Genomic DNA, 23,977 nt, shown 5'->3' on the forward strand with positions numbered 1-23,977 from the left:
CAGGGCTCTGGGGTGGGATCTTGCTTCTTCTGCAGGACTGACCCCCCTCCCCAGACAGAAGAATTAGCAGAAAGGTTTCCTCCCTCCACCCTCCTTCCCGCACGATCAGCTCCTAAAGGTTTCTGTGAGAGAGGGTATCCGGCCTCAATTAAACCACAGTGACCAGGCAACCAGCTCTGTGAGGGCAGCATTGCTCCACTGGGGAACGAGCGCCATTGCCGTGTGGTGACCCTTCGAGGAGAGGAATGATACTGATGGACTCTTCAAAGGGAGCCTTCTCTGGGACAGTGCTGATCCACACAAGGGATGCAAGTCAAGGGAGGGCTCAAAAGGCCCAGAGGGAAGTGCCGGATCTCCAACAGGAAGACGTCCAGGGAGGTACCTTCTGGCCTTGTCCCATATTCAGCAGCCCTGCATCTTCTGAGAACTAGTCACTTCAGTCTTCAAATGCTACATGCCCCTGAAGGCAAGTGAGCGGAAGCCTGCTGAAAAGTGCCACTCTGCACCTCAACCCTGCGGTTCCCTTTCACTCTGGTGGCCGGCCTTAGAATCCCAGAGACAGACAAGCTGCCGCTCTCCATAAGCCAGACAGCAGAACCCATCGAGTCGTGCTCGGTAGGGCGCAGTTTCTAGGGTCCACGACCACATGATTAATAATGGATACTATAAAGAGCCGGTGATGTTAAAAAAGACTTTTTAATTGTACATCAGACATATTAATTACAACTTGAATATAACAAAAGTTGGTTATTAAAAGCAGCAACTTGACATCATAAATCTTTAGAAGGTGCACAGAATCATTATAAGATCTATTAGAACTAATGCAACACATCCTCTGGAACAAAGCGTTTTTAAAGGCTCCATATTCCCCGCTCTGGAATAGAGGTGGGGGTGGGGAAGGTTGGTTGGTTGGTTTGCAGGGCCTGAAATAAAAAGCATACACCCGCAGCACACTGGGGCACGGACATTCCTGAAGTGTGCAATGGCTTTCTGAGCCTCTTGGTGTCACTGTGCTGCCTATTCTGCCTATTCCTTGGCTTCCAAAGGGGAGGAAACACAATTGAGAGATGAACAGAAAGGCCTCACCTCGCAAGATCAGGATTCATTCATTGCGCATCAGCTGATCACTCCACCAACACCCAGAGCAGATCAGGGAGCTGTGTCCCCCACACTGCTCTAAGCCAAGCCTGAGCCCCTGGACCCCAGCTCTGCAAACTTCTCTCGTCTTAGCAGGTAAGTAACGGAGGAATTGACTTTCTGCTACTGTCTTTTCAAGGGGAGTTGCATGCAATTTCAGCATGCACATGTATTCTGTTTCTGATTTAAGATCTTAAATACTAATTCCCCAACCATGTTATAAGCTCCATACAGGCAGAACCTACAGAAGTTGACAGGTGATGCAGAGCTCATGGCAGAGTCAGGGTCTTGTCTCTTTCACTTCCCCTCTGAAAGGCGATGGGTATTGACCCAACTCTAATGCCTACATTTCAAATACAGAAGGAATAGGGTTATGTCCCCCCTCTCCCACCCCTGATCATTTCTAACCGAAAGCCTCAAAAATCTCTTGGTTTTCCTGGGGCTCCTGAATATGTCCTGAAAACAAGGAGCAGATTTAATAAAGGGTCTTTTTCATATTGCCTCTTTGCATTCAAAGCACTTATGTATTTCACAGGACATGAAATAGCTACAGTACTTCGAATCATTAAAAAAAAGCCTAGCTTTTGGAAACAGCAAAAACAAAAACAAAAAAAACCCCCACAACTAGCTTTTGTGCTCAAAAGTTGCAAAATTATATCCGGCCTGACCCAAACTCTGTTGAAGTCGGTGGAAAGACTCCTGTTGATTCCAATGGGGTTTGGATCATGTCCCAAGAGACCAAAAAACTTACTACTATGCATAGAAAGACCCCAGTCCTACAATTGGATCCACACAAGCAGACCCATGGGCACATGCCCACACAGATCTGATGCAGGTTCAGGAGCCAAGTCAGTTTCTTTTCACTCACAACCTGCGTAATTGGGAGAGTCTTTTAATGCTTTCTATGCACTTGACTAAGGGCTTGTCTATACTGACAGTGCAGCTATGCCACTGTAGCACTTAGAGCTTCTCCCCTTGGCGTAGGAACTCCACCTTCCTGAGCAGCATTGGCTGTGTTGACAGGAGCTCTCCCCTCGACACAGCACTATCGACAACGGGGGTTAGAGCCGTAGAACTGCATCGCTCCAGGCTGTGGCTTTTCCACCCCCGAGCGATGGGGCTATACTGACATAAGACGGTAGTGTAGACCAAGCCTCAGGGGTGAGATGTTACTTTAACAGTAGAGATGTACTACAGATTGACTTTTTAAAGTCACAGTTTCCATTCGCTGGATTCAAACCCAGTCCCAACGACAGACTCCACATTTTACAAACAGGTGGCAGCTTTTCCATCGAGGTGTCGCTAGATCATTTCTGACAGATTAACTGAAAGACTTTTTTTAAAAAAAAAAAACAACCCTGCTACACTGGATGTTCAGACTAATCTGCTTCTGCTACAGCAGCTGATAACAGGCCAGATTCTGATCCTAGTTACTCTGGGATAATCTTGAAAAACCTCCACTGAAGGCAATGTAAATACTTCAAATTTACACTGGTGCATCCAGTGAGAATCCGGCCCAAAAATCTCTAACACTCAAAGGACAGCAAGGAGCTGTATGCACCATTCTGGGTCTCAGCCATATAATCAACTCAGACTACAGAAATACAGAGATCTTAATTCAGATTTGCGGGGGAGGGAAACTACAATTAAAAACAACAACAACTACCCCCCAACAACCTGGATTATCCACGGTGTTATTTGAAGAGTGGCGTCAATGGGAGTTTTACTTTGTTAAGGATCATATAATTTGGCCTTCGGTTTGTAACTTTAACCTGTTCTGTTAAGGCAATATTATGCCATTCATTTGGATGCCAGTGAAGAAATGCTGCTTTTATCATGGGATTTCTGCTTAAAAATGGAGCCTAATTTTCCTCTCTCACCTGTTTTGAACTCTTGATTTACACCTGTGACAGTTAGGGGAGAATCACACGCTGAATGACTGAGGATCTTAAATAAAGTTTTTTCAATAAAATGAGCTTTTCAGTTCATCTTGCAACAGCCAGGTCATAAAATCATTCACACTGTTAAAACCATGTCCTTTAGGGATTAATAAAAGTGAAAGAATTTGCAAACTCTAGTTTGCTTTTTTTGCCTTTATGATGTTTACATTTTAGCACTTCACTCAGTTTGGACAATGAAAGGAGAGTTGTCAGTTTCACTGTTGTTTATCCAGGGTGTGGTTCTAGTCAGGTTGGTCCCAGGGTATTAGAGAGACAAGCAGGGTGAAGTTGTATCTTGTATCAGACCAACTTCAGGTCATGACAAAGACCTCTATGCAGCTCAAAAACATGTCTTTCACCAACAGAAGCTGGTTCAATAAAAAGAGATATTCCCTCACCCACCTTGTCCTTTTTGTTTATTGTCAGTTTCACTCTGGGTTCTCCACCACCAGGCTATAAAGTGTGGATAACTTTTCACTGAATGTTTAAAAGAAAAATCTAAAACATTTCTACTGATATTAGAGTTTGTAAAAGTATAGATATATTTTAAAACAACCTAGATTGTGTCTAAGCTACCTGACAATATCACTTTATATTAGACAAGAGTGGCAATTTTTTATTATTGGGTAGGCAAACTGAATCCCAGAATTCAGCTTAGCAAGTCACTTTCTGAATCCCAATAATGGAAAACATGGCTCGCCCTCCAATAATTTATTACATTCGTTCTTCCGATTCTTAAGTTACTGCATTGCCTCTCCCTTCCTTGCCCTGCAAGGCTACATCCTCTTCTTCCACTATATATGCAAGAGCAACAAAGACAGAGATCATGCAGTGCTAAGTAGAAAGATTTGGTTCAGCTGGTATATGTCAGGTAATACAAATAGCAATATGTATTGTTATGTATCCAAAAGCAGCAGCAACAGAAATTCCCTCCCCCAACACAAACATCTCTCTTTCATTCACAGAGATACAGCCACTTTTCCTTTGTTTTGCTTTTTGTTTGGCTGGTTTTTTTTGGCTTGTCTACTCATTTGGCAGCATTCAACAAAATGATCTTTATAAAAATAAATGCCCATGGTTCCATTTCAGTTAAGATGCCATCAGTGCAAAACAATGCCCTCCTTGGTTTTAAGGCAAGCTCACGTCATTTGTCTGATTCATTCCAAGACTGTGATTGTCAAAAGAATAAGCAAATGGAGCTGCTGCATCCTTTGACATCTTAATATCATGGGACAAGAGCAACTGTAATGTAAATCTATCCAGTGGCTGGAAAGGCTGGAAGTGAATGGCCTAAAAAGTGTACGTATGTATATATCCCATTAATGAATGGGTCTATGATGAGGAGGTAAATACTATATAATTGCTTTGGCCAGCATTTTCTATCAGCACAAGAATGTGATATTTGGGTGCTTAGGCATTATAGAACTGGTTACGTAGGTGCTTTCTGCTTTAGTACCAAGACCAATTTGGTCTGTTATTTAAGGCTCGTATGTGATCGTAAGACACTGGTGGACTTAGATGTGGTTCTTCTGCCTAAGAGCATTTTTATTGTTACTAGAGGGGATGATAGTTTGAGCTCTATACAGATTGATTTTCCTTTCTCCACTCAAACTTCCCCCTTTGCTTTCCTCTCACCACAAGAGCTGCTCCATCAGACATCAGCCAGATGCTGGGTGGTTCGGACAGGCCTACCATGCCTCTATGGCGCAGCAGAGTATCACAATGAAAAGCCATATCACTAACTGCTCTCTTCCACAAAGATGGCTCCTTTGGCTTAGCCAAAGGGTCCCTCGGGGAAGCGTAACTAGGCGATGCCAGTTGTATATACAAATGACCAATAAAATAACCATCATTAAAAACAAGAACTCTATCAGTTTTAGCCACCCGATGCCACAGCTCACAGTAAGTTTGGATGTAACTGCCATGTCCGACTGCCTCTGCTATACCCTGTCCTAAGTCCTTCACGGTTCCCTAGACCGGTAAGTGTTCCTTTCAAACCTCGCCTGCACAACCCACTGTAAGCGTAAGGAGAGCTGTCAAAGCTCTCTCCCATCGGTGCACGGCCAGCGCGGGAGCCCTGCTCATCCACATCCCTTGCCTCTTTTGGTTTAGGTCATGGGTGTTGTTTGATTGATAGATCTATTTAATTCTAGGAGAGGTTCCCCAGGCTGGTCCAAGCCAGAGGGATCAATATGGGGTGGTGCCTTCCCATTCCACCAGGTACTGGACTTTGCCCTCCGGAGTCACCCTGCGGGCTAGCACCTGGTACTTCTCCCCACACACCAGCCTGCCCGCTGCTCCGAAGTAGTTGGTGATGGAGGACTTGAGGTGGGAGAGGGAGGAGTCGTCCTCGCTGATGCTCTCCAAGGTGTGGCTGTCAATCCCGTCATCCTGGCGTTCCGGGGCACAGGCCGTCTCACTGCTCTCTGAGGCGCAGCCATTCAGGGGCCCACCTTGTTCTATGCCTTTTCTCTTCCCCCCCACTGGGGCGTAGGCTTTAGCCGCCAACTTTCGTTTCCTGCTGCCCACGTTCCTTCTGCTGGGGTGGGGAGGGAGAGAGAGAGAAGGGGATGGGGATAAGAGAAATGCTGGCAAAAGAAAACAACAATGCAGCAGCGCTGGCTCTTAGACAAGACATATGCCTGGTGATGTCAAGGGCTCCTGACCCAGCACTGAGCCAGCCAGGTAGGGAGGATGTTTGCTAATGAAAGCGAGTTTTGGTTTTGAGTTTCCCGTCCCAGCTGCTGTGAGACTTTACGTGCACCAAGAAGCGAAGTGCCAGGTTTCGAGCCATTAGCCACCATCTGGGAGCTAATAATCCAAGGCCCAAATTATTAGGAAGAGAGGCAGCTCCCCTTGTTAGGATAACTCTGTTGATGAGTTACAGGACAGGAGGGCATGTGGTCTAGTGGTTAGACCTGGGGCTGGCTCTTGGGACTCCTGGGTTCTAGTCTTGCCTCTGCCACTGATTGTTTATTGTATCAGACTCATCTCTGAACTGGGCTCCCTACTTCTGTAACTCAGGCACTGGAAGAAGGTTGAAGTTACATGGTCTTAGACTCCCTGAGGTTGGTTAAGGATATGGCTACATGGCACAAAACCCAACACAGCAGGAAGTCTCAGAGCCCAGGTCAAGTGGCTCAGGCTTGCAGGGCTAAAACAGCAGTATGGACGCTCAGACTCTCGCCAGAGTCTGGAAACCCAATGAGAGGGGAGGGTCTCGGAGCCTGGGCTCCAGCCCATGTCCAAACATCGACACTATCTTTAGACCTATAGTGCGAGACCTGCGAGCCTGTGGACCCAGGCTGAGACTCGCTGCCGTGGGTCTCTTTTGCCATGTAGACATATCCTAGTACTCCTCTCTGAACATGGCCATCGGTGCCTAGATGGACCCATTTCTGCCATGACGCTAATGCCAGCTTCCCATGGGGCTTGTGAGCTTTAATCTATTTATTTGTGTGAAGTGCTTTTGCCAAGTACTTCATCAGGGCTCTGCACAGCCACAAGAGTCCTTATGCACAGAACGGACTGCAGGGTAGGAGATGTCCCGTGGAGATGGCTAGGCAGAGTGGATGTGTTCAGTAAAGCTGCCAGTTCATTAATAATGAGTCTTTCTATCCCTATGAATGTAAAAACACCCATCAGCTCCAGGTAAGCAAGGGTAGGTCTGCTTACCGAGAAATGCAGGGCCAGTCCTTCCTGCATTAACCACAGCACTTCCCTCACCCCACCAAGGAGATGGCAGGAAAATAGGCAGTTCTATTTAATGACCTCAAATAGGCACTGAACAAACTGACCGCCAGCTGTGGGCATCAGCTGTACAGTGGGCAGAGTCCCCAAGGCAAGCACACAGGAATCCTTATTGCCAGGTGCTCGAGGACCACCTGGGACCAGCTCCTTTGCAGCGTATCCTTGTGAAGAGATTTTAAAAAACAGAAGCTGGGTTTTCCTGCAGCCAGGCATGTATGTTTGGGGACGGTCTCCAGTTAATCAGTGTCTGGTTTGCTTAGTGTCAGGGCAGAGACAGAAAAAGATGAGCAATACTTGGAAATACTGTGGGTGCAGAGTAGCTGGGAGACAGCTTGCCCAGCACTGAGAGAGACGGCAGGGAAGAGAGGAGTCCAGGATAACTTCCAGTGACCCATCATCATCATCATCAAGAGATGACTCTACCTAAGCCAGAGGTTGGAAGGCCGGGGAGAATGAAGAGTTAATGAGGATCACGTCAGGGGTTGGAAGAAACAAAGGGAATTAAAAGAAAGCTGTCAAGCGTAGTCAAGATCAATGCAAAATCAAAGGGCAAGAACCTAGTCTCAGCCATTCCCCTCCCCTTACCTCGATTCATAAGACAGGCTCGTTGTCGCAGAGCCAGATGTACTGGCAGCATCTGTGGAATCCAGGTCAGAAAGAAAAGTCTGCCCTGAGCTGGCACTGGAAGGGAGAGAGACCGAAGTCAATCCTGGCCAGACCTCAGCCACTGTGTGAGCCCAGCATTTCCGGCTGCGTCGGTAGCAGACGCCCTTCTGTGTACGTATAGGACCCGGCTCCAAACAGAACACCAGCTAAAACATGCAGCCCGTTCGGAGACATTCAGGAGAGCAGCAGCGTGCATCCCTATCAGGACAGCCTGGGGGGCCTGCACTGCGTTAGTTAAAAGCCCAGAAGTCAGACAGGAACATAGTAACCAGCGCAGACCCCGAGGACTTCCAGACCTGCCAGGACGGGGCTTTCACCAGCAGCCAGCAAGGGCTCCCCATCCCCCTGCTTCCATTTCCCAACAGGGCACAAGTAGATTAGCTGGTGCTCACTGAAAATCTTGATTCCTCATATAAATCTGGTACTGCCGATTTGTCTGATTAAGCCCCTCAAACATCTTTCACCTTCGGGCATCTCTCCTCTCCCCAGCACACGAGGGAGTGAAGAGGGCAACCCCTGAATCACAGTGATGGCTACCCCCGGCATGGCAAAGAGTGGAGACGCATGCACAGGGACCTGGCATGGTTTCTTCTTACCATCAGGCATCACTGCCCCACGGGACAGATATGCAGTTTACCTTTTTAAGCTCTGAATTTCATCCAGTGTAAAGTCAAAAATGCTGGCCAGGTGATGGTTTGTGCTCCAAGCCGAGGCGAAGTCACTCTGCATTGCAAAAAGGAGTATATTTATTAGCTGACAGCAGGCCACGACTCGGCGTGAGCAACCACCGCCAGCGTTTCCTACCCCCGTTGGCCTCCAGCTTCCATCTACTGCACGCTCTGAGATGACCTGCGCTTTGGACAGTCCCTTACCCCTCTGCAGAGTGGGCATGCAGGAGGCTGCTGGTCGGAGCTGGGCGCAGTTGGAGGGTTGTGGGGAATCCCATCCATTCTTTTTTTAAAGACACCTTTTCCATTAAAAATAATAAAATGTCCCATGCCAGCTGAGGTTCCATTTTCCCTGGTTCTTGTCTGTAACTGAGAAGCTGTGAGGGCGTTTGGAAGGATGGGGGACAATTATACTTGACGCATCTGAGGATGTCAAAGTCTTTTACAATGGTTTAATCAATTTTTACACCTCCTGCTGGGAAACTAAGAGGCGGAGACCAAGTCTCACAGCACGTCAGTGGCAAACCCTGTAACAGAACCCGAGACACCCAACTTTCATCCCAGTGCTCTAGCCACCAGAAGACACTTCCTCCTTCCCATCAGTCTTCTTTCTCCCCCGAGGACACAGATTAAACAGATGGATTTGGAACTCCCTGCTCTGAGCCTCTTGTTACTGGCATCAGAAGGCTGGTTTGTGGCCAGAAGGGCAAACTTTCAATTTGCACTCTGATCCTGCCTTTATTAGTCATCCCTGCCTGGGGAGTGCGCGGGCCATGCCGGATGGAAAAACGGCAAATTGGAGAAAGCACTCAAGCCTCCTAAATGCCTGTCAGTAGCAGCAGCACAAGGATGGTGCCCAGTTCCATGTTTGAAAAACAGGAAGCAAAACACTTCAGTAATTCAACCCTGAAAAACAACATCATGGATAGTAACAAAAGAAAGAGTAGCGAGAAACTAACACTGGGAATAGCATCCTCCAACAAAAATTTTGATCTTTTTCTTCTAGCAACTCGCCTTTTCTGCTGTTGAAATTCATGAGGCAGCAAACTGTGAAAGCAAAGAACAAACACAAACAAAGAACAATGAGAGTCAGACTTGCTGGGAGACTGTAAATCACATAACAGGCCTGAGGGGGGTGTATAGAAAATGTCTACTTTGGTTCCAAGCAGCCAGGAAGAAACCTAGGGTGGGGAGTGTGGTCTTTTGAAAACTGTAAAATTTACGAGCTGTCGTTTGAAATCCTATTCCGGCTTGCAGCCAAGGGGGCTCTAGAGAGAAGTGTGAGACCAAGGCCTAGTAGTCAGTTTGCAGAGAGCCAGTTGCAATAAGGTGGTGAGAGTTTTGGCCTCTCTGTTTTATGGAGCAGCCTGGTTTGTTTCTCTCTGTTTTGGGGTTCTTGTGTGTTCTGAATTCTAAGGAATAAAATAATGTTATACTGCAACCATACAGCAAGAGTGTCTATGTTTTTAATCTAATTTCTCTGTCTGTATGCTGTGAAACAGACAATTATCAAGAGAGCCCAGGAAAGCTGGTTTACTGTAGTGGCTGGCACAGAACTGGGGAATGCTGCATAACCCAGGGGACCCCCGACTTATCATTTCTGTGTCAGAGTTTAAGACAGAAGCAGACATTCTATGGAGGGAAAGCTCAAACGGTTTATGGGGAAGCCAGTTTTCTTAAGAGGACAGATGCAGAGGAGGAGCAGAGGATAGTATGAAGTGAAAGCGTGGACACAGACCCGTTTTTATGGGCGTATTTGCTTTTTCCTCTCTTCTTCAGCTCAGAAGCTCCATTCTCGCCCAAACCTGGTACCTTCTCTGGCAGGAGCTTGCTTGGGGGGTTTGGCGGGACACGAATTCGCAGGCGAAAGATGCATTTCTTCTTCTTGATTTCCTTACCGCACAGAAACCTAGAGGGCACAAGATACAAATCCCCTCGTGAGCTATTGATTTTTAAGCGCTGAATGGGAGTCTTCATGGCCAACTCTTCCCCTCTCCCACCCATCCTACCTCAACACCTAAACCCTGCAAACCCAGTCATTTCAGCCCCTCCAACTTCCCCACACCTGCTGAAGCTGAAATGTTGCATCAAACAGTCCCCTCGCCCAGGCTCACCTGCTTTTGTAGCTGTTGAGTGCATTGAGCAGGTGTGGAGCGCGTTCTGAGGCCGGAGTGCTGGTCAGCTGGGATAAAGCATTGGCCAAAAGGTCATTTCAGTAACTTGAACAGATGATCAGCAAAGCCCAGAGCACACGCTGGCTAGAGAGCTCTTTAGAGTCACCATGGTTATTCAGAACTATAGTTTTCTGCTCTGGTCTAAGCAGGTTTGATCATAAAGTTCAGAAATGCACAGTCAAGAAAACCCCACAGACCTCCAGGATGCAAACATTCAGGCAGTGTTTATTGTCTGGACATCAGCGTGCTGGGTTTTCCCCACTTGTGTTCCTAAGACAGTTAAAATCCCTCCTCTTGCTTTGCTCTATATTATTTTATTTTTTTAAAACAAATGTTGGTTGCATTTACTTCCTGCACTTCACTGGACCTGGACAGTGAAACTAGCCGTGTCCATTTCCCTCTAGCTCTCGCACACCGCCACGAGGCTGACCCAGGTAGGTTAGGACCGGGGTTCTTAACCTTTTTCTTTCTGAGGCCCCCCCAGACATGCGATAAAATCTCCACGGCCCCCTCCACCCCCCATGCCACAGCAACTGGTTTTCTGCATATAAAAGCCGGGACCAGTGTTAAGGGGTAGCAAGCAGGGCAGTTGCCCCCGGCCCCATGCCACAGGGGGCACTATGAAGCTAAGTTGCTCAGGGCCCCAGACTTCAGCCCCATGCAGTGGGACTTCAGCTTTCTGCCCCAAGCCCCAGCAAGTCTAACACTGGCCCTGCTTGGCAACCCCCTTGAAACCTGCTCACGGCCCCCCCAGGGAGCCCCAGACCCCTGGTTGAGAACCACTGGGTTCGGACACATGGCAGCATTGCAATGGTTAAGCACCCCTTTCCCAGGCTCTTTGGAAAGCTACCAGCTATCCTGCCCAACAAGTCAGCTGCCAGGGGGACTACAGCAGGTCTACAATCAACACCTTCCACCTGTAAAACCCAGCTCCTCTGCCAGCCAGAGAATTGCTGGATGGAATCCATGCCAGGGAGCTGGCAGAGTGAGGCGGGTACAGTGTGTGCTCCGTGGGCAGGCAGAATGAGAGGTCAATCTTGCAAGCCCTGGTAATGCCCCAGCCAGGTGCCCTCTGTCTCCCCCATTGCCCTGCACACAGTCATTGACTAAATGATTACAACAGACCCCGCAGCGCCCGGGCACCTTGTACAAACACCTGCTGACGATTTGCTTCGAAGCAGGCAACAAACCAAGTCCATCCAGAGCCACAAAATCCACCCCACTGTGGCAAACCACCCTGGACCCCCAAGGAAGAGTCAGGCAAAGGCGGTTTTATACTTCCTACACTGTACCACTCAAGGAAGCACACTGAAAGGTGACCGCCCTCTGCTCCTTTGCAAACGAGCGCCATTCAAATGCATCCTGTGATTTATGGCTCCTTCCCACTAATAGACACACACAGAGTGCAAAGAGACACAGCTTATCACCATGGGATTTCACTATTAAACACACCTGAATTCACCTTTCTCTCTGAGTGACACTCATGAGCTTCCCCTTTTGCTGTCTGAGCAGACAGGAACAGAGGCTCCCAAAGAAACCCTGGTCTTATTTTCTTTGGAGTCAGCCAGGCCGCATTCCTGGCTTTAAGGGGTGGATGGTCCATGCGTCACTTCCCCTGCAGCCGCCCAGCCTTCCCTCCAAGCTGCCTTCCCCAAGCTGATCCCAGGCCCCATGTATTTACCTTTCCGAGCTGTAAAGGATCCCAGTGGTGATTTACAAAGGCTAGGATTTCCTCAAAGTCGAAGTACTTCTTTTTGCTCTGCACGCCCAGATTATAGAGGGCCAGGTGGACAACATCGACCCTGTGGGAGCAAAGGAACAAGAGTAGCTGAGAGCAGGCCCCACTTAGGCCAGGAGCTGCTTTCATATGCACTTGCATTTACTTCAGGTTTGCAACCCTGAGCTTCCTGCTCTGGCTTTGCCATCACCGTGGCAGCTGCCTTCTCCCCACTCCTGCCATTCTCCTCTGCTCCTACTCCAAGTAACCCCTGGGATGTTCAGGGGGTCTGATGGATGGATTTCTACGTGGCTAACAGCAGAGCAGGGAGAGAAAGTTGCCTGTCCCTTCCCTGGAATTGCCATTCTGCAGACAGTAGCAGATATGTCCTCTCCGTGATCTGTGCGCTAGACATGAATGGAAACCCAGAGGTGCAGCCTGCACTATGGAGAAGGCTTGAGACCAGAGTGTGTTAATCCGCAGCATGGGATGCTGTCTAGGACGTGGACAGAGCGTCCCATTGTAGCTGCTGTGCAGGTCTGTAGAGTCATAGCAGGTTCCATTGTATTTTCACATGCACAAAAGTGGATTAGAGGAATAACTAAAGGGCTGGTTTAAATCTGTCAAAGGGGAGCCAGGAAAAGGAGGATTAAGTGGCTGTTAGGTTGACCTGTTCGGCAAAATCCTGCAAAGGGCTCTGCATGCGGGGAGATTTACCACGTGCTAGAATACCTGAGCCCCACTGAGTTGGCTAACCTGCGGAGTGCCAGGATTCATTCCTAGTTTCCTGGCTTTTTGTCAGTTTCAGCCACATGCTCAGTGCTGCAGTTCAGGTAGTGGGGAGGGGGATTCCTGGCTGATCTAACGTTAGCTGAAAAACAAAGTGCAGGAGGCTGACGGCTGGCCGCAGAGGCTCCTAGTCACATGAAAATAGGTGCTGGCTGCGTTTACATCCTGCCTCCCTGGAAACACGTCCCCAGTTATATACGGCAGGGGCAGGCAGCCTATAGCCCGTGTGCTGAAGGCAGCACACGAGCTGATTTTCAGTGGCACTCACGCTGCCCGGGTCCTGGTCACTGGTCCCGGGGGCTCTGCTGCTGGCCTGGGATACCGGCCACTGGCCCCCTGCCAGCTGGGGTTCCATCCGCCGGCCCCGCTCAGCCCGCCGCTGGCCTGGGGTCCTGACCACCGGCCAGGGGCTCTGCAGCCCCCCCCCAGCTATGGCCCACTGGCCCCAGCCTGGGGCAGTGAGGGGTGCAGACAGGGGCAAGAGGGGGCACAGCTCAGCACCCCCACCTTAAAAATTATTTCAGCGCCACTGTACTGGGATATTTTTACATCCTGATTTGCTGCTTACATCACTATCATGCCACGTGGAACAGCGCACTGCGTTTGACGTTGAGATTAGAATGTACGTGCAAGAACTGGAATCAGTATTTTCTGACAGATTTCAAGATTTCCAGCGATTTGGCCCAATGCTGTCTTTTCTAATTAAACCTGAAAAGTTCAACGAAAGCAACTTGGATTTGTCTGTATTTCAGTGGATGGGTGTTGAAGATTTCGAAATGCAGCTCATTCAGTTAAAAAGCTCAGAATTGCGGGCATCAAAGTTTGGAGATCTGCAGAGTGCACTTGAAGCGACCGAGAGAGATCATGGGGCCTCTATTCTGACCTGCTGGACGTCCATGCCAGTGAAATTTAACTGTTTGAAGAAAATTGCGTTTGCAATGCTTTCAGCATTTGGATCCACATACCTGTGTGAACAGGTATTTTCACACATGAAATCTGTCCTCTGTCCCCCTCGGAGTCGGTTAACAACTGATCACTCAGAAGCCTGTGTGCAGCTTAAAGTATCCAAATACGTGCCACAACTTGGAAAACTCAGCAAGGAAAAGCAAGGGCAAGGATCACACTAAACTGATAAGATCTGCATTTTAATTTAATTTTAAATGAAGCTTCTTAAACATTTTAAAAACCTTATTTACTTTACATACAACAATAGTTTAGTTATATATTATAGACTTCTAGAAAGAGACCTTCTACAAACGTTAAAATGTATGACTGGCACGCGAAACCTTAAATTAGAGTGAATAAATGAAGACTCGGCCCACCACTTCTAAAAGGTTGCCGACCCCTGATATATGGTATCCCTCTATTCCTGTTCTAAACCAGCTGCACAGTAGGGGCATACCCCATTAAACAGCTACTGTATTTCACCCCAGAGGAAGCTGCATTTCAGTGGCTGGTTAAACAATGTCTGCATATCCTTGACTTCACCGTGGCGGGTTGTGGGAATTCATTAATATAACCATGTAAAGCATTTTGAGAACCGCAGATAAGAAGCACTAGAGAAGGGGAAAGTGTTATTTATCCTCTGACCTATGAGGTCTCTGCTATATAAACTTGCACTTAATCCCTTAACTAAAGGGAGAGACGTGGCCAGGTCACCTGGGTGACTTATCTGCTGGCAAATATGTATTTTGGCTCACGTACAATAGGGCAAGCATGCAGCCTGGGTCCAGCCTCCGTAGGAATCCGTGCCACACAACTTGACTCCCGGAGCAGGGTGTGCTCAGGAGAAGCCCTGGGTTGGCTTGTAGGTCAGAAAAGAGGCTCACAACAGAACTAGCCAGGGTCAGTTCAGGTGATGTCTCCAAAGCTGCAAAGATCCTGGCAACCTCCCTGCACCAGGGAGAGGGTGAAATGCCAGTGTGAGGCTCCTGCTTCAGTACTATGCAGGATGATAGACAAGCTGATTCCCTTTGACCAAGAACTCCATGGTTATGGAGCCCAGTGGAAGGTCAGGAGCCTCCCCATTTAGGGCACAAATCAAATCATCCGCTTTCTGTTTAACAGGAAACTTCCATCCACTAGTCCCTAACTGACTCCACAAACACATGCACCAGTTTTAGATGCAAGGCCTAGTCCCCTATGGAACTGAACCACGCTCCAGCTTGCATGGCATAGGTTGATCACTGAAGATCACACACTGAATCCCAGATTAGCTTGAGCTAGCCCAGAGTGACCTGCATCAGCGGATTATAACATGGGTAGCAATTCTGCAGGTTGGGATTAAGGGGCATCAACAAAGCTGTGTGTGGAGCCCTGGACTGGGAGAGCAGGTCAGGACAGAAGGGGCAGAAACATTTTAATGCTCCCTAAACTATAAAATAAATCATGGGCATACCAATAAAATGCAAATGCCCCCTCCACACAGATCCCCAAAGCTTGCGGGGAAAGTGGCCCACACCCAGGGATGCTCACTAGGCTGGAACTCAGGACATGGTGAGCCGGACGTTCGGCGGGGCTGAGTCCGCTCACACTGGGGGGGGATTGCGGCTGCTCAGCTCCTTTAAGAGCCAGGCCCGTTGATTTTTAAAAGCGAGCGTGAGATCAGTCTGCTGGGCCAAGTAACTGCATGAAGATGCAGCTTCAGTTCAACGCGCAGCTTAGGCGGGCATGGGGACGCCATTAACAGGGGAACCCTGGGGACGTCCACATTCTCATCCTACTCCAGCATAACCCAGGCCCTGCTGCATGCAGGACAGAATGGGGAGAGCCAGGAGGCCCAGGAAGGATAAATGATGCCTGATTATCAAACAGCTGGTCAGAGAGCCAGATGGGCTGAGTGGAGTTCTGTTCCCACCCCCGAACTGCACAGAAAGTTCCCAGAGGAAAGCGACAGCTGAAGACACTTCACTCCGCACTCGAAGAGGCACCAAGGGGAAAGGAAGCCATTAGACACTGGCTTCTCTCTGGCCTTCTCCCTGTGCTGATCAGTGGTTCTCAGCTTTGTTGCTGTGTATTCCACTCCACAAATTAAGGCTCCGCTCAGAGAGGCCGGCCCCCTGCCCCTCTCAATGCTGATCCCACCCTTCCTGCAGCAGCCGTAAATAGAGCTCCGGTATAGGAGAAAATATCAAGGCAATGACCTCCCTCTGGTGCAGCACGTGCATCTGCTTGGCTGTCTCTTCCAAGGGACAGTTACAACCCTGGGCCACGTGGAGGCACTTCAGAGACCCTGCAGTTCCGGGGACAACTCTGAAAGTCCCTGACCGAGCGAGAGAGAAATTCAGGTGGAGGCTGGCAGCCAAGGAGTCAGGGCTTCGCCCAGTCAGTTGGGAGCCCCAGGTTCCAGCCCTGATCTCTTGAGCCCAAAGAGACTACTCGCCAACTCTTACCATCTCAAGGGCAGACGCTTGATGTATTCTGGCCCCTGGTTACACACCGCACAGAAAAAAACATAAAACCTGAAAAAGAGAGAGCGAGAAACACAGGGTAAGGTGGGGGGCAGCTCAGAAAGGGGGTGGATTTGGGATCATCTCTCCAACAGGACAGCCTGAGGCTCTGGCTTGTAGAGTACCAGCCACCAGCCCACCCTCCCCGAAGGGCAGCGGGTCTCAGCATTGCAGCAGGATCCTCTGTGCCCATGTGGGGCAATGACTGCGGTAGAATCCATCCCCCTGCACGTTCCAGGCTGTGTTGTCCTCTGGCCCGGACAGGGGCCAAAGTCACTCCGCTCCCCGGGGCAATGCTTGCAGGCTTCACTCCCTCCTCCAGCCCCTTTCAGAGTCCTGCCCCTGCCCCCTTCCTCAGCTGCAGAGAAGGTCACTGCAGAGCCCAGCAATTCAGCCCTTTGGGTCAGCCAAGAGGGCGTCGCTAGAGAGGAACTGAAGCTCCCCTCTGCCTGCCCCAGCGTGGCCCAGGCCATCTGAGCACTGCCAGGTGCTTCAGATCATCGGAGAAGAGCCATTCCCTCTGCTGTGCCTGGCAGTCTCCTGGCTGGCAGGCTGCTGGCCAGAACACTCCGACTGCACCAGGTTGGGGGATTTGAAATGAGTGAGGAGCCATCTCCTAGCCACAGATCCACCCCGCACACAAAGGGGCAAGGACCCCCCTTTCCCACACACAGCCAGAGAATGCACAGCCTGGAACTTGTCCAGACGCACAGTTCGTCCGCAGCGAGCGGGGTGCAGATCTGCTCTGCGTTAGCCGGCCATGCACTGAGGGTCCACGCAGGCCCCGCTGCTGCACACAAACCGTTCCCCAGGGTGCTTTCATATCCCACTCGGGAACTGATAGTGTGCAGCAGCGGGTCCCCATGGACATTTAGTGTCCGCAGGCTAGCGCGGGGCAGACTTGCACCCTAGCTTGCCACGCTCTAAGTGTCCATGTAGACAAGACAGAGGGAGACACTCGCTCAGTCAGTGAACTCAAACTGGCAGCTCTCTCCGGACCGCTGCTTGCTGGAATCCACCAGCTTTTGGCCAAGCAATCAGCCAGGATTTCAGCTGAGCAGCAATTCCCAGGACACCTGAAGGAAGCCCGATCGCCTGGGATGAAGAGACACAACCCCACTGATTCCAGCTGCTCCCAAAGCATCAGTGAGCGTGTTAACAGTCAGCTGGGGGAGGAAATAGACTGACCAATGCACAACTCTGGCTCGACCCTCAGGCATGCATGGAACAAAACAGGGTGAGCTGGGGAAGGACGTACCGGTCTCCAAACATCATGGGGTCGCTAAGGCACTGCGTGCAGGCCTCGTGGAACCACTGCCTGCAACTGTAACACTGCAGCATCTTCAGGTACCATCTGGGAAGAGAGACCAGATTTCAACACTCTCAGAGGTGGTGTGAGGTGCATTAGGACTAGATCACCTCTGCCATACATGGTGCCCTACAGGTGAATGGAGGCAATTCTCGATTGCGCAGCATGTTGGGCAGGCGTTGACACCAGGGCAAAGTAAGTGTGCAAAATGGGTGTGCAACGCTCCCCAAATGGGAATGGCAGAATTTCATACCCCCTCAACACTGGTGGAAATGACGGCGCGAGGCGCAGGACAGTGGAGAATCAGGCCTGATGGGTCTGGGTTTGTAATGTTGCAGGGGAAGGGCTATATTTAAAAAAATCCACCACTGACATTTACATTAAAAAGGGGGAGCAGGGGGGTCCAGACAGAGTTTTCGAAGGAGGCAAAGAAGTCAACCAGCCCCACTGAACTGCAATGGGAGTTGGGCACTTAACCAGGGGCCCCTTGGAAGACCCCAGATGCTACCCAGATCTGGATTTCCAGACAATATTTTTTATCAAATGTAAAGTTTAGTAACTAAAGCTACTTGGTCGCAGCCTTTCACCCTGGATTAGGTATTTTGATCACACTGATAACCTCACACCTCAGCAGCTCGCTGGGACAGCTGGCTTTCTTAGCAGCCTCTCCCAATTAAGCACACAGGAAGCCTCACTGCAAATGCACCCTGCAGCAGCTCTCTAGATGGTTATTTTGGTCCTCTGTGACTTTCCCCAACTGGGTTATTTTCGGATGGGGGATTCCCACCCGCAGCTTGTTGTTACAGCAAGGGGAAGCAGCTCTTGCATCCCAGAGCCACTGCATCAGCGCTGAGTAAACTGCAACCCATCGCCTTCCTCCTGGAGACGCGGCAACATGCTCAGCAGCCACATTCAGGGGAATGGGAAACGCTGCAAACTCAGAACCTGACATGTGCTTATGGGGTGAGAACTGCACCCTCAAAAAAGCCTTCCCCGGGAACGGACCTTCTATCTCACACTTGCCCTAGGGAGGAAGGATGGCCTGGTGGTTAAGGTAATGGACTGGGACACTAGTCCCAGACTTTGTAACAGTCTTCCTCTGCGTTCGTGGGCAAGCCCTCAGCTCTATGCCCTAGTGCCCCATCTATACGGTGGGGATAATGACACGTCCTTTGCCCATCTTGTCTATTTAGATTGGAAGCTTTGGTGTGCCAGGCTCTGTCTCTCCCTGTTTTTGTACCATGCCTGGCACAACAGGGCCCTGATCTCAGCTGCTACCATGATACAAAGATCAAAAACAGCCCAGGGAGTCAGTTCATGCTAGCTAGCTAGCTCCATTTCTCTCCCTCCCCGAGCCAAGGTGATGTTAGACTAACACTGAACAGCCCAGCTAGCATGGGCTAAAGTGCAGTTTGAATCTAAACAGTGACTGCAATTGAAGCAGCCCTGTCTTGCTTCCTGGTCATATTCTGTCCCACCCACTCTGCCTCGCTCTCCCTGGCCCTGCTCAGCAAACAGTTATGGGAGAGGGAGCTGGGTTCTAGTCTGGCTCATGCATCAGCTACAGAGTCGGTAAGTAAGGCTAGCATAGGTCCCTGTCGCTGTGCAGGCCCAGCTGAGCCCACTGGGACACGGCGGTCTCGGTTATACCGGAGGAGGGGGCATGTCACACACATTAGAAGTCTGATCTTTGATAGCCACATTCAAACCCAAGAGCAGTGTGATAAGTTTGGGGCCTTACTCGCCAGGCCCCCCGCAGTAACAGTAACACTGCTGCTGATTGGTCCTGTGCAGAGAATCCCATTCCAGCTGCTCCGGGTTGTAGGACAGCACCATCTTGATGGCTTGCAGCGTCTTGGCGATGGCTCCCTTCTTCAGGGCGCCACCTTTCTGCAGGACCAAGCAGAACACAGGGTCAGCACAGCCGTGCACGAGGAAGCTTGTGACTAGGGGAGCGAGCCTGACCCCATGGAAGTCAATGGGCATTTTGCCATCAGCTGCGAGGACGCAGGCTCAGGTCCCAAATTTGGAGGCTGCACGAAAGTAGCTAATGATCAGATCAGGGGGCCAAGAGTCAGCGCGCTCTGCCAATTGACTAGCCCAAGGCTACCCAGCAGTTACTTCCCCGCTCTCTGCCTCAGTTTCCCCACCTATAAAATGGGGGTCATACCCAGTGGGAAGCATAGAAACAAATCCATGAGGGTAAAGCCCAAAGAGCCGCTTCTAACAAAGATGCTGAAGGAGTGCTGGGCTGCACGACCGCAACTCCTGCCAGACACTCATGCTGCTACTCCCATAATGTCAGTTCAGCCTTAGCTGAAAACATGTCGTCTTTCCCTGCTCTTGCATTCCTGAATTCCCCAATGCTCTACTTCCAGTATTTGCAATCCCCTAGTGTTACATCAGCCTGGGGTTCACGTCTGGGTTCCCGATCAAGAGATTCCTTAAAAAAGGCCCAATCTGCACAGGGGAAAGGGTCAGAACTCTCTGAAAAGCAGGCCCCTTTAAAGGGCAGCAGCTGGGTCGGGCCCCAGATCACTAGTCAGTTTTGAAAATTTAGGTCTTCTTGACCAGGACCTCAATCCTCGTGAAAGGTACTGTGTGAAATCAATCAAACGTGGAATACAGCCCACTGGGGCAAAGAGAAGCAAGTGCCAGGGAAAGCCTGGGATTAGAATTTCTCTTTAAACTGATGTAGGCCTGGCGGTGCTCCCCCCAGAAGTCGGAGGGCGCAGGGCTGAGCTCGGTGGCTTAAGCCCGTCTCTGCTCCATAACCCTGACATGGGCGCTAGCAGCAATCAGGACGACTCAAGGGGGCTTTCTGGCCACTGGCGCCCGCTGGCAGGAGCTGGGGGCTGGCGCGAAAGGGAACACGGCTGTCGTACAGGAGCACGCCATGGAGGCAGGGAACATGGGTCCCTTTCCCCTGTTGAAATGGGCAGGTCCCAGGAGTAACAGTCACTTTTTAATGTTTTCCAGGATTTTCCCCAGTTATTTCAGCTGAGACCTCGACGGAGCCGTGACTTCCCCCCTGCACCATGGCTGCCTTCTGCCAGCTTGGCTGGTGCAGAGGGGCTGCCCTGCCCCCGACTGGTAAACTCCCTCAGTGCAGCAGGGCCCCCCCTGCCATGCACAGAGACAGCTAGGCCAGCGCTGCAGGAGCTCTCCCTGCCCCCAGGTGGGAGGCACGGCCAAGGTGAAGCCTTATGATTCTGTGCCCTGCCACGACCCATGGGGCACAAGTTAGAGTGGGCTTCCAGACGCAGCAGTGGGTGCTGAACCGGCGGCCCCCGAGCAGGGGCGATGCAAGCTGGCTCCCTTCTGTCCCAGCACAGAGCGGGTGATCCTGCCCCCTTGCCATCAGCTACAAAGGATTTCACCCCTCCATAGGAATGCAGGGCTCTTCTGCCCAGTCCCCCTAAGCTAACCCCTGCACGAAGAGCCGGGGTGAGTACCGCGCAGTCAGGCACCCACTGCAGAGAGTTTGCCCAGCAAACATCACCTGGCAGGGCAGGTTCTTGTTGGGGTTGGCAGCCCCCGGAAGGGAAGGAGTTAACTTGTAATCGCCACCCCCACAGAACCAAAAACGGACCGGAGACCTAGCGAGCAGGACGGCGAGCCTCACTCACCCGTACAGCCAGGGCAAATATACATCTCCGACAAAACCAGGGCGTCAGCACGGGGCCGTCGCTGCTGTCCACCACCGGGATGTGGCACTGCTGGTGATAACCTAGAGGAGGGACAATCAGTGTACAGCGAGCCAAGAGCCTTCTGGGAGCACAGAGACCAGCTGGCCAATGAGAAGGCAGTGGTTGTGTGTGCACAGGTGCGGCACAGCCACAAACACACACAATAACAGCAGCCACTAATGATCGGCCACAGGTCGTGGAAGGGGATTAACTGGTACCCCGTAGCCCTGACTGGATAACGGCAGGTTCTCCCGGCGAGAGAAAGGCCAGCCTGGAGCTCAGCATGCATCCAGCATTAACGGCACAGCTCCCCTGCAGCCGGCGTATTAGAGCCATGGGACACCTGGGGGTTTCAATGAACCGAGAGGAAACATTAGCTGCATCCATCCCCCGTAAACATACACCCCCCACGCACACCCATTCACAGCCCCACTCATCCTGCCAAATATATACACACCCACACATGCCCCCCCCCACGCACACCCATTCACAGCCCCACTCATCCTGCCAAATATATACACACCCACGCAAGCCCTCCATTCATCCCCCGCCCACTACACCCCATCCCATGCACAATCTCACTCATCCTCCCCAAACGTACACGCAGCCCCATGCAGCCCACCCCCCGATCATTCCCCCAAACATACATACACTTAGCTCTCAGCCAAATGCAAACAGTCACGTTACTCCTCAGCTGCTTTCTGTGGTTCTAACCTGTCTTGCGGCGGTGCTGGGACCCTGAAGCTGGGACCCCTGGGACCCCGAAGCCAATGGGGATTCTGCCTGAGAGTGGCCACACTGGGCACCTGGTTTTCAGTGAATGCCACCTGTTTTCACTGTATGTCAGAGTGACACATGACACCATACTGGGGAAACGGCCAGCTCTGTTCATCGGGTATCCCTTATTAATAAACTCTGCAAGTATCAGCTTAGTGTAAAAGGGGAGGAGCGGATCCCCTGCTCCTCCATCCCCTGGTCTGCTACTCTGTGAGAAAAGGTCTGCCAAGTGTGCCAAGATCATTTTCTCCTTCCCGCCCAAGCAATGACGTTGTGGCCCTTCAGTACCAGAAAACACAAAAATGAAAGCCATCGTCACTGCCAGGGTCAGCCAGAAATGTCGAAGCAAGGCAGCCATGCTCTCTCGCAGCACAGGGCCTGTAGGAGGGGTGCTGGGCCCTGCTCCAGTCTGAGAAGAGCATCGGAATCTGAAGCAGTTTCCACGATCCGGGGGGCATCACACTCCACCTGGAGCAGCACTCGCTCTTACCTAGACCACATTTTCCACAGATGAGGATTTCGTTCAGGGGCCCTGATGTCTTTCCCAGGCAGATGTTACACTTTGGCTCTTCTCCAGGGACACCAGCTAAAAAAAAGAGCAAGAGAGCAGTGGGTTCAGAGATGCATGATTCAGGCAACATCTTGGCAGGAAATACCCGGGAGGGGGTGGGGAAGAGGGTCTGCTGGCAAAATTCTATTTATACCCTCAAACACACACACACACACACCACATTATATAGTTAAAGGAAAGAACCTGGGCAACTCCTAAGTTCTTTTCCTGGCTTGACCACGGGCTCACCAGTAGTTACACCTCTATGTGCAGACACATATGCAGGCTAGAACCTATCCCAGAACATTCTATGTGGGGAACCCAACCCAGAATCCTCTTGGACACTTGCGCATCCTTCTGTTCAGCCACCACTTTGGGTCACAGAGGAGAACAGTTTCCCCCAAGAAGGATGATATTTGCTTTTCAACTAACATACTTTCCCAGGTCTGTCTGGGAGGGACATCTGTAACAAAGCGAGGGTTGCCGGCATCTGCAGAAACTCCAGCTAAGAACTGACCTGTTGGATCAGAACCAGCAAATTTTGTCTTGGCCCCTACACATGCCAGACTTGGCAAAATACTGAAGTGTGCTTCGAGCTTAGCCAGAAAGCTGGGGTGAAAAAAAAAAAAAATCATTCCCATGACATGCCCTTGTGAAGAGACATCCAAGAGCACGTTAATTTATAGCTTTTTTTTTTGCCTGTAGCAAAGTCAAGATTTCTGTACCAAGGCAGCCCATAAATAGGCTCTAGGGTCCGGACTCTCATCTCACTCACCATGGGGTAAATCCAAAGTACATCCATTGGGTCAATGGAATTGTACTGGTGTGAGAAGAGACGCAGGATCTAACAGAGTAGTTCTCAAACTTTTGTACTAGTGACCCCTTTCACATAGCAAGTGCGACCCCCCTTATACATTAAAAACACTTTTTTATATATTTAACACCATTATAAGTACTGGATGCAAAGCGAGGTTTGGGGTGGAGGCTGACAGCTCGCGATCCCCCCGCCATGTAATAACCTCATGACCCCCTGAGGGGTCCCGACCCCCAGTTTGAGAAACTCCCCTCTAGCAGCACTTATATATTCAGAGTGCAACTCCCAGTCACTAAAATAGAGTCAGGATTTCACCCTTTGTCTTTGGATCAGAAATAAAGTGAAAGGTTTAAAGACGTGCTGTTGCCGCAGGGAAGTTTCAAAGTCATCCTATTCAAGGCCATATTTCTCTTCCGCTGTTTCTTCTGGCTATGAACAGGTTCATGGAACTAGGATCTCTGTTGCATCCTTCATCCAAATGGATGGCCAAGTGCTTACCTTACAGAGTGAAAACAAACTAGAGGCTGGATTTCAGTGCAAGCTCATCC

The 23,977-nt window shown here is 50.4% G+C and overlaps 1 protein-coding gene across 3 annotated transcripts in view; it reads right to left on the minus strand.

Moving 5' to 3' along the window:
• Positions 1-677: 677 nt before the first annotated feature.
• PHF19 (PHD finger protein 19) overlaps positions 678-23,977 on the minus strand; it is a 30,982-nt gene continuing 7,682 nt past the window's right edge. For 2 of the 3 annotated variants that reach the window (XM_037879797.2, XM_043530412.1), the window contains exons 4-15: positions 22,556-22,651; positions 21,229-21,329; positions 19,341-19,489; positions 17,549-17,644; positions 16,234-16,302; positions 12,017-12,137; positions 10,276-10,343; positions 9,900-10,070; positions 9,121-9,208; positions 8,131-8,216; positions 7,413-7,508; positions 678-5,616 (exon numbers count right to left, since the gene is read on the minus strand). In XM_037879797.2, coding sequence (XP_037735725.1) covers positions 5,265-5,616; positions 7,413-7,508; positions 8,131-8,216; positions 9,121-9,208; positions 9,900-10,070; positions 10,276-10,343; positions 12,017-12,137; positions 16,234-16,302; positions 17,549-17,644; positions 19,341-19,489; positions 21,229-21,329; positions 22,556-22,651 — 1,493 coding nt within the window. In that variant the 3' untranslated portion in view covers positions 678-5,264. The remainder of the gene's footprint in view (positions 5,617-7,412; positions 7,509-8,130; positions 8,217-9,120; positions 9,209-9,899; positions 10,071-10,275; positions 10,344-12,016; positions 12,138-16,233; positions 16,303-17,548; positions 17,645-19,340; positions 19,490-21,228; positions 21,330-22,555; positions 22,652-23,977) is intronic. The other variant, XM_037879798.2, reaches the window with a different exon arrangement.

This window comes from Chelonia mydas, chromosome 16 (genome assembly GCF_015237465.2).
Source record: "Chelonia mydas isolate rCheMyd1 chromosome 16, rCheMyd1.pri.v2, whole genome shotgun sequence".
NCBI lineage: Eukaryota > Metazoa > Chordata > Testudines > Cheloniidae > Chelonia > Chelonia mydas.